Source organism: Danio aesculapii, chromosome 5 (genome assembly GCF_903798145.1).
Source record: "Danio aesculapii chromosome 5, fDanAes4.1, whole genome shotgun sequence".
In the NCBI taxonomy this organism is placed as follows: domain Eukaryota; kingdom Metazoa; phylum Chordata; class Actinopteri; order Cypriniformes; family Danionidae; genus Danio; species Danio aesculapii.
In genome coordinates this window covers 23225743-23236535 of record NC_079439.1, presented here as the reverse complement: position 1 = coordinate 23236535, position 10793 = coordinate 23225743, and the positions used below count along the sequence as shown (strand labels likewise).

General features: G+C 38.1%; 1 protein-coding gene across 1 annotated transcript; it reads left to right on the top strand.

The window, feature by feature from the left end:
* Nucleotides 1-3123: 3123 nt before the first annotated feature.
* amer1 (APC membrane recruitment protein 1) lies at nucleotides 3124-8713 on the top strand. Its single transcript, XM_056457604.1, is given in 2 exon segments — nucleotides 3124-4247; nucleotides 4249-8713. Coding segments are annotated over 2 exon segments (2868 nt in total). The 5' UTR covers nucleotides 3124-3224; the 3' UTR covers nucleotides 6094-8713.
* Nucleotides 8714-10793: the final 2080 nt, after the last annotated feature.

Sequence of the window (10793 nt, the reverse complement as noted above, 5' to 3'; positions counted from 1 at the left end):
AATCACCATATTTTATTCATAACCCAAAGACGATAAAAATAGCAGTTAATAGTTACATAAAAAAACAACATCTTGCAAATGAAAAGCCATCTGCCCTTTAATTATTTGTGTTTACGTTAGATTAACAACACAGCAGTAGCATTAGCTGCAGTAGATTGATTTTATAGCACCGGGTTAAACTTCCTGACACCTTTATTGCAATCAAATACAGTAAAAATAAATACAGACCACAACTGATCATTGAGGATGATCGCTGAGTGGCGGTCTCCAAAATTAAACCAAGAATAGACATGTGCTGAAAACATCATGCCCACCAGTCTCTTTAGGTGAGGTTAATATTAAATTAATAAACAACTATAAAAATGATATGGTTGTTAGACTGTTGCACTTTTTTGTGTTGTCAATATGCTTGTGTTTATATAGGCTTATTGTTGTGTGCACAACATTTGTATATTTATAACCACCTCTGAGGAATGTGGGGGTAGTGAGTTACTGGCATTGTTATTTTGGGGTGGCGGGCTGAAAAGTTTGGGAACCCCTGGTCTTAGTTGCAGTCATGTTTACTTGTGAGCCTGATTAAATATTATGTTTATTTATTTTTATGGAATTTTGATATTAAGATATAATCTCTCACAGTGGATTGCATTTTTATAATACAGCAGTGTACATCTCCAATGTTTACATTAAACAATGACAATTTGTAGTGGACAACACTAATTTTGATCAGAAACTTGTTTTGGGACTTTAAAACTATTTGGTGACAATGAAACACACAAGGTTTGTGTTTCTTCTGCTGAATACAGAAGAAAATGAGAAAATGTTGGTTACTGTTGTCTGTAACCGTTGACTTTCATAGTATTTTATTCCAATGGAAGACAATGGATACTGTTAACTGGTTCCCAATGTTTTCCTGTATCTTAGCATATTTTCTTTTGTGTTCAGCAGAAGTATGAAATTTGCTTGTTTCACGTGTTTGAAACAAGTGGAGGCTGAGCAAATGATGAGAATAGGGATGTAATGATTTACCTGACTCACGATGCGAAACGATTCACGATAGTAATTTCACGATTCACATTGTAGTCACGATTTTTTAAACAAATTAAAATCTTTTCTGCAATAACTAAATTGGTATTTTAAAATGAAATCCAAATAAAAAATTGAGTGAATAATACAAACTAAAGAAGACTGGCCCTCTGGCAGACCGGGCAGTTTCCCGCTGGGCCGTCATACTTTTTGGGCCGGGCTGATCATCTACTTCTTATATGATCGGCCCATAAAACACTTAGCAGGCTATCGTTTTTTTCTGCCTAATTAATTGACAATGCTGTTATCTGTGATGCTCTGAAAGTAAGATGTTTCTTTTTCAGACAGACCGGCCCATGTAACATAATCTGCACCCCATTGGTTCTTTTCTTCATTGACATTAGGGCGACCCAATAACAAACTTCCATTTTGGGCTCTGCGTAATCGTGCAACGTCGGTGTGTATTTGTCAAAACAGTCGAGCGTCAAGCCTGTTTCTCACCCCACGCGTGCGTATGGAGGGCAGAAGCCGCGAGCAGGCATTTGCCTTTTGCGTCTACAGCGCGGAGCGGCAACTGTTCCACAGATCAATATATTTCTGTCTATTCGATGTAGTTAGATGGTTATCTGTCTATGTAAATATACTTTTTTTTTTACTTTTCATCTACACCAAGATCAACTTCCTCCTATGCTGTTTCCTTAACCTGCAAGTCTTATTTTACAAATTATAAAGATCCTAAAGAACTGTATGCGTCTCAAGCTCTATGAGGAGTGTCATTCATATATTTTAAGATGCACTCGGTCAGAAGACAGTCGCATGAGATATCATGGCATTTTGTTTTTGATTGTCAGGATGATAGGCCTATATAGTTACAATAATATTTATACAATATAGTTATAATGATATTTATTTATGAGAAAACTAGTGTGCAACTTAAGCAAAACTAATACTATTTTTTTTAACATTTAGTTTTGTAGTTTGGGCCCAAACAAATATTTGTTGCGTTTTTTAACTGATTAAGTTCATTTGATTGACTATATACAATCTTTAAGCTATGTTTGATGTTTCATTGTTGAGTTAAACATTTTTTAGGGTCTCTGACACATTGCTTTTATTATTTAGCTTTATTTTGGTAACCACTATTAGCTGTGTGCATCAGTCTGCAATTTTTGTTATGTTCATTATTTAATATAGGCTCCCTCAAAACACACAGGCACACACAAGATGGACTTCCAATGTGGATTATAATTTTTTTATAATGATAAATGAAACTTAATTTGTCAGCTCTCATCATTTCCTATATATTGTGCTTTTAAAGAATGGGAGTTGGTAACATTAACTAATGGGCAGCATTTTGGTAGCATTTTGACTGTGTGTAGTGGGCCGCTCTGTCCCAAAATGCCAGGGCCGATTTTTTTTTTTTGTCCCAGTCCAGCCCTGCTCTTTATATAAACAAACTAAAACTTTGAATGACTGTAAATAGCTTTTTGCGTATAGATGTCTGTGACATTATTTTTTCACTGTCCTGCATCATATTCCTTGTTCTGTTTGTGTAAGTAAACGTCTTTTTGCAGTATTTGCACACAGTTAGTATTTTGTCTGGCACACCTCACTGCTGTCATTTTACTCTGCTGCCTCCTCTGTTCAAAAAACTTATCGCGATTCATTCAACATTTTCTACCCGTTTGAATTGTCACATAATTGATTCGATTTTCATCCGGTTCACGATGAATCGTTAGATCTCTAGATGACAAAATGTTAATCCTTACGGATGAACTGTCCCTTTAAAGAAACTCTATTATGCTTTATTTAGCAAGACAGACACAAAATGGATCCTTTGTCTACATTGTACACAATAATATTTTGTCTCTGTTTATTTTTCCATGGTCAAACTTTTAAAAATGGGGTGTTTAAATTGCTAGGTGCCTGTTCAACATGTTTACAAACTTGCATGACATTACACAAGTCAACATATTTTGAAATAAAATAAACTATTTTGAATATTGATCCTCAAAGGATAGTTGCTCAGATATGTGCATAAATAACTTTTTTAACTGAGTTTTCTAATGATGTCTTTATTTCTATTTCTTTTATAGGTAGAACATGTCAGATAAACACAGTCCTCATCTGTTCCAGCCTGCCTCTCAGGGTGGAGTATTTAACACCGATATGCTCCATTAGCCACAGTCACCTGTGTCACCATGGAGATCGCCACAAGATGTGAGGTTGGTGCAGTGGGGGGTCCATCGTCAGACTCCGTTTCCCATGACATCCCTCAACCACAGTCACCCCCTTCTGTGAAAATACGGAAAACGGCTTTCAAATTTTTTGGAGGTCGCAAAAGCATCTGTGTTCTACCTAGCTTTTTTGGTGGTCGTGGTAAAAGTCAAAGAAAGGGGTCATCAAAAACAGGAGTAACTAAGAGCCAGACATATGATGGGGTGAGCCGAGCATGCTGGGAGGATTTGGGTAGAAGTAGCAGTGAAGTGGCATCAGGGGACTTTGAGTTCTGCACCTCCAGTGAACCTCAGAAATCACAGGACGATCATGGGAAGTCACAGTCTTTGCCAAGACAGCGCAGGGGTCTTCGAGGACTTTTCAGCAGCATTCGGAGACACAGGAAAAACAAAAATGTTGAAGTAGAAAAGCGTGAGGCACTTGAAATGTCTTCAAGCTTCCATGCCAAAACAGTGCCTGGTGCCCTGCCGAGTGTCAGTGACCGTGGCGATAACCATGGAGACAGTCAGGGTGAAGAGCTGGTGCCAGATGTGCCTAATCAAACTGCAGGCAGTGAGTGTGAACTGCCTTTGGTTGCTACTGAATGTACGATAGATGTAACACTAGTGCCTGAAAAACGGAGGAGCAGAGTAGAGATGGAAAAGAGGAGGAGAGCAGAAGAAGAGGAGAATGGGGAAGTTGAGAAAACTGGCAGACGGGAAGGACTGATGACATATCATCAACCCTTGTCTGCTGAGTCTGAATTGGACCGTTTGGCTGAGCAGAATGTGGACATTCCTGATGGAGAGCCACCTGTTGCATCCTGCTCCTCTGAGAACTTAGTCTTTGGTGATGTGTCATCGTTAAAGAGCTTTGATTCGCTGACCGGTTGTGGAGATATCATTGCAGACCAGGATGACGTCAGCGTCGCTGAGAGCTCAGTGTCTGCTGACAGAGGCAGTCGAAATGCAGGAAAACGTAGCTCATGTTTTGTCACATATCAAGGTGGGGGGGGAAGAGATGGCAACCCCCGATGAGATAGACGCGGATTACCTGCAGAGCTTATGGGAGTCAGAAACTAGTAATGAAGTCTGCTACATCCCCTCAGATAGGGGCTCAGATAGCCCTTCACTCACCCCTGATCAGCAAATCAGCTCCATCCGTGCCACCTCTAGTAGCAGCCCAATGGGAATCACAGAAACGGCCCTCACTCCTGCTGACCTCTTGAGTCCACAGAGTGATCGGCAGGAGTCGGTACCCAACAGTGACGAGGGATACTATGACTCCACCACGCCAGGAATGGAGGAGGAGAGTAGAGAACGTCCACACCAGGAAAGGCTTCCACGGGACAGCTACAGTGGTGATGCCCTCTATGAACTTTTTGAGCCTGATGATCACCTGCTCAGTCCTTCTCTTCCTCCTAAGGATCCCCACTCATTTGTTGGTGCAGCCTTGCAGGCTGATAAGAGTCCAACAAACCCTCTATACTCCCTGGCTTCTACTGCAATAGAGACAGGAGCCATGGAGACAGAGGAGGAGCGCCTGAGCAAGATCCAACATGCCCTTCTGTGCTGTGAGCTTCAGAATCTCAGGAGTCCATCCAAAAACCAGCTTTTGTTCCATTCCGACTGCTTTTATGATGATTCAAACCTTCCAGTTGGTGATGGTAAGCAAGATTTGCAAGAAGTTATCCATCAGCGCTATCCCCAATCACCAACAAGATCCCAGGCTGTAAAAGAGGGAGTCCCTCTCATCAGGGGTCAGGTCCAGGAGAGTTCGATATTCGCACCCCATGCTGATTCGGTGTTTAATCCACAAGCCATCGAGACAACCAGAACGCAGCCTCAATCTGACGATCAAAGCTCATTAAGACCCTCCAGAGGTTGCAGCCAATCCCAAGAAGAGCTGATGGTCTGTTTCTCCCAAGCCTTGGTAGATTTTACTAAGAACACCCGACTTTACCGCAATTCAACTGAAAGTCTTGATGGCTCTGAGTTAAGTTCTCCTTTTGGCCCAAGTCTGAGAGCCCTGCCTGCTATTGTCACATTCGATGTGGTCGATATGGAGAATGAGGGTGAGTGTGAGCAGCAGACTGAGCTTGTAGAGGAAGAGGAAGAGTTGGCATCTCCTTATGAGCCATTCGAAGATGATGGCTGTTACCTTCAACAAGACGCCTTTGCTGAGTGTGACCAGCGTACTTTTGATGCTTATGAACAGAGTCTGCTGCTCAGCAATGCTTGGGGAATTGCAAGCCTTCCTCGGCACCTCAGTTTGGGTCGACCTTGTCCTCCAGTCCCTGCCCCTTTAGCACTAAATCGCAGAAGTCGCTCTCTTGACACAGACAGTCTGGAGTTTCAGACAAGTGAAATTTACACAAGCATAAATAAGTATGACTCAAAAGGCACTGCATTTTCACAGTGCAGGACTGTTGATTGTGCTGATATGGAGTTACCTCGACAGCCCTGCAGGGTTACTGTTGAAAGCTGGAGGCGGGGCTACAGACAGAATTTTGATTCCAGCAATGCTTCTCAGCAAGAACGGAAGTTGCCACATTTTAACCAATCCACTGTCAGACCTTCACACCTGCCCCTAAAGAACAACTGCCGTAGTCGTAACTCCCCTGCTGCCTCTAGAGTGGATGGTGAGGGTGAGATTTTGTTTGGTGGAGGCGATGCGCTTTATCCTTGCAGTTACCCTCCTACAGGCACACATTGGAAAAATCGACCTGTCGGGGTCACCCAGGGTGTGCCACATCTTCGCTCTGAGAAATCTGCAGACCATCAAGAAATTACAGTGAAGAACAGGAGGGGGGAACTTAAGAGTGGCTTCACCCCTCAACCCCCCAAATTATGAACAATATTCCCCATCCAAAATGAAACCGTAATACAAATAGACAAGTCTCGTCACCAAAGACGATGCTGGATGTTTACTGACACTCTTGAATTGTATGACACTCTCACACATACACATACACGCTGTAGTTGCTGTTACTGCCGGATAAGCTATTGTATTCTTTTGTGAGGTATTGTGTAGTTTTTTGAGCTGTTTTAGTTTCTGTGAGTTTAAGAGGACGTGCATTTGTACCTTGTGTGTTACAACAGTTTTCAGCAGGTGCTGTCTATATATAGATGCCATATTGCTTTGCATTTATGTAGCCAGGAATTGCCATTGCAATTGATCCATATTGTTCGAATGTTTTGTTTTATTATATTTGCAAAGAAGACAACGACATTATATAAAATCCTGCAATAGCATTAAAACCAATACAATCTTACAAGCCTATTCAAACATCAAGCTTAGTTTGAACAGATCAACAAATCCTTTTTAATACATTTTTTTTCGATTTCACAATATGCTGTATGTTTCGAGCTATTAATGTTTGCAATTTTGAAATGTTTTAAAGGGCATCTATTTTACCCCTTTTACAAGATATAAGCTAAGATTTGGGGTCTCCAGAATGTGTCAATTTCAGCTCAAAATACCCATCAGATAATTTATTATAGCCTTCAGAATTTACCCATTTTGGTGTCTGAGTACATTGTAGCTGTTTTTGTAGACTGTGGCTTTAAATGCAAATGAGCTGCTTCTCCCCACTCATGTTTATAAACATTTTAAACTTACAAAATGTATAAAAATCATAGAGAGTTGTAACAAATATTTTTATCCCAGTTTATTTGTAAAAAATGTTCTGTGGACATGTGTAAACATGTTACTATAGACACATGGCTTCTGTCAATAAATTCGGTGGGCGGGGAAAACCACACTTCTACGTCTGGCCTCAAAATCACTGGGATTTGGATCCTATTTTAACGTTACATTATAAAACCCAAAAAGTTAAGGTAACTCAAACCATTTGAGAAAACCGATTGCAACAAGCTATTTAAGTTAAAAAACTAATCCTAATGAGTACTGTGAACTTAATTTCCATTTCCATTTGAGTAAACATAGCAGTTTGAGCACAGTAAATCCCGATACATGAAGAAAACTCTAACCAACTGAGTACTGTAAAACCCATTAAGTTGACAACTTTATTTTAGAAACTCAAATCGTTTGAGGAAACCGATTGCTACAAACCATTTAAGTTAAAAACTAAACAATAAGTTAAAAACTAGTCCTGTGAACTTATTCCATTTAGGTTGAAGTACCTTCAACACTGAGTTCAAAACTCTTTTCAAATGAGTAGAATTAACTTTCAGTAAATTTTGAGTTAACTTCACTCCTTTCATTTGATAAAGTTGACTGTTGGGTTTTACAGTGTAGGAAGTTAAAAAAAGAGACTTGTTGGATTATATATCCAACTACAGTGGACACACTATACATGCACAGTTCTGTACAAACAGCTTACAAAAATTCTCATCATAGGTGCCCTTTAAGACATGTTGTTTAGTGTCACATTTTTATTGTTTTTTTTCGGCACAGCACACACTACATTAAAGGGACTGTTCACCCAAAAATGTACTCAAGCTCAAGTGGTTCCAAACCAATTTTTCAGAAAATTTTAAAGAAGCTCAAAACCTGAAACGATCACCTTCTATAGCATTTGTTTTTCCTACTATGCAAGTTAGTTGTTACAGGTTTTCAGCTTCTTCAAAATATCTTCTTTTGTGTTCAACAGAAGAAAGAAACTCCTGATGGTCTGGAACCACTTGAGGGTGAGTACATAGTAAATTAAAATTTTTAGCTGAACAAACCCCTTAATAGAAAAAAATGCACGTTAAATCTTATTTGCCATATTCAATGGCATTTTGTCCAACATCATTGTTGCACATCTGTACACTGTATTTTCTGAAGACTCCAGGAACTGTCTAGATTCTGGATCAGTTCATTTGCTGCTAAACATGATTGTTTGGGAATACTCGAGTACAAAATGTATTAACGTGTATTGTAAGCATATTTGAGTATTCTCTGCGTACATCCAAGTCAGTTCTGGCTTAAAGTCTTCAGCAAATATGATCCATTTAGTTGATAATCAAAGGGTACTATCTTGAGTCATCTGAGACGGAATGTCAGTAAAGCCTTTAATGAAGTAATGTAATTGTTATCTGCTGTTGTACTACAGTCACGATCATCTACCCTCATCTGAATGCCAAAGTCAGCTTAATGCACTTACCATTTTTAGTCAGTGCTTATATTCAGCTTTTAACAATGAATCGACCTTTGCGTTTCCATGCAGGTGAATGTAGTGCTGTTCATTGTTTCTTTTTTTTGTTTGGTACATTTGTGTGACTGAAAACGAATGTCTTTTCCCTTCTTTTTGGACCGACATAAGTGAAATCAGAAAGCTAAAATAATAACTTGTGGTCATTTAATACACATGGATGTACATACACAAGGAATGTTAGAAGTCTTGGCATTCATTTGACTCAATGTTGTCATTTTCAAAGTTTTGAGCACATCCCTATTGCACCACTGCCACAATCTGTTTCCACATAAGGATTCGAACGATGACTGGAAATAAACCTTTGCGACATCAGTGTTGCAAGTTTGTCATTTTTTTCTTAGTATAACCTAATGTGTTGTAGTTTAAATTATGGAGCCAGATCAGTCTCAAAAATTATACATTTGCAAATTATAATTAATACATCCACAACACAATTCACATTTACAAAATCCAATTCATAAGTTCAAAACTCATCAATACACAAATCTCATTCGTAAACTCCAAACACGATTCATAAATACACAAATCTCATACGCAATCTCAAAACATGATTCATAAATACACAAATCATAGATACACAAATCTCATACAAAAAAAGTTAAAAAAACATAAATCGTAAATACACAAATCCCATTCGTTAGGTCAAAACACAATTCATAAATACACAAATCTCATACGTAAGTTCAAAACACAATTCATAAATAGACAAATCTCTTTCATAAGTTCAAACACGATTCATAAATACACAAATCTCTTTCGTAAGTTCAAACGCGATTCATAAAACACAAATCCCATTCGTTAGGTCAAAACACATAAGGATTCGAACGATGACTGGAAATAAACCTTTGCGACATCAGTGTTGCAAGTTTGTCATTTTTTTCTTAGTATAACCTAATGTGTTGTAGTTTAAATTATGGAGCCAGATCAGTCTCAAAAATTATACATTTGCAAATTATAATTAATACATCCACAACACAATTCAAATTTACAAAATCCAATTCATAAGTTCAAAACTCATAAATACACAAATCTCTTTCCTAAGTTTAAAAACATTATTCGTAAATACACATATCCAATTTAAAAATTCTAAACATGATTAATTTACACAAATCTCATTCGTAAGCTCAAAACACAATTTATAAATACACAAAGCTCATTCGTAAGTACAAAACATAAATCGTAAATACACAAATCTCATTCGTAAACTCAGAACACCATTCATAAATACACAAATCTCTTTCGTAAGTTCAAAACACAATTTGTAAATACAAAATCCAATTAAAAAAATTCTAAACATGATTTGTAAATGCACAAATCTCATTCGAAAGTTAAAAAACATAAATCGTAAATACACAAATCCCATTCGTTAGGTTTAAAGCACGATTCATAAATGCACAAATCTCATACGTAAGTTCAAAACACAATTCATAACATACACAAATTATTCATTTGGTAAAAAATATTTAAGATGTTTATTTGTGAATTCACGAATTGTGTGTTGTAGTTATGAATTGTGTTTTGATTGTACAAATCGTGCTGTACATATATGAATTTTATTTTGTAAATGTATTCTTTTTGAGACTGATCTGGCTCTGAACTGATCTGACACACACACACACACAAACACACCACAAAGATGATAGGTGTATGCAACCCCTCATAGGCCTCTATAATGCTTAGTTGATAGTCTAGGGCAGGCAAATGCATCACACCTAAGCGACAGCATTAATGCCTTATTATTTCTTGAAGTGAAGTGCATTGGCTGATTAGCAGTGCTGATGCTGAGTTTGATTGACAGGTGGTCTCTGTTCTAAAGTCAAGGAGGCTCCAGTTGTCATGGAAACTGGTTGAAGCTGTCGTACACGTCGTATCGTTATGAGCTGAGGAGAACACAATAAATATAGGCAGTTCATGACTGACAGTAATTGATGAGTCGTAGCGTATATACCTCCCTCTTTTTTGCCCTATATGTTTCAGGATATGCATTACAAGCCGAAAAAAGGATGAATCAGCGATCACTTGAGCAGGTTTTGGCTCCCTCTGCTGGTTAAATTGTGTAACAACTTTGTTGAATTGAATTTTTTTGTACAGATTTAAGACAAACTGAACAAAATAAAAGTATCCTATACATTTTGAAATAAACTGTCGAGGAGAAAAATACAATAAAGCCCTGGGCTTGTTTCTATTGTGGTCCTTGCTGTAAAAAAGTATGGCTGCAAAATACAGTTAATGCATAAAACAAACAGTACCTCCACATTTTAAAACAGGAACAAAATTATACACAATGCAATAACATATAAAATAAAACATCATCATCCACCATACAAACTAACTATCCTCATCAAACAACCATCTTTTGATCGCTTTTTTGAACCTCCCTTAGTCTTATTTC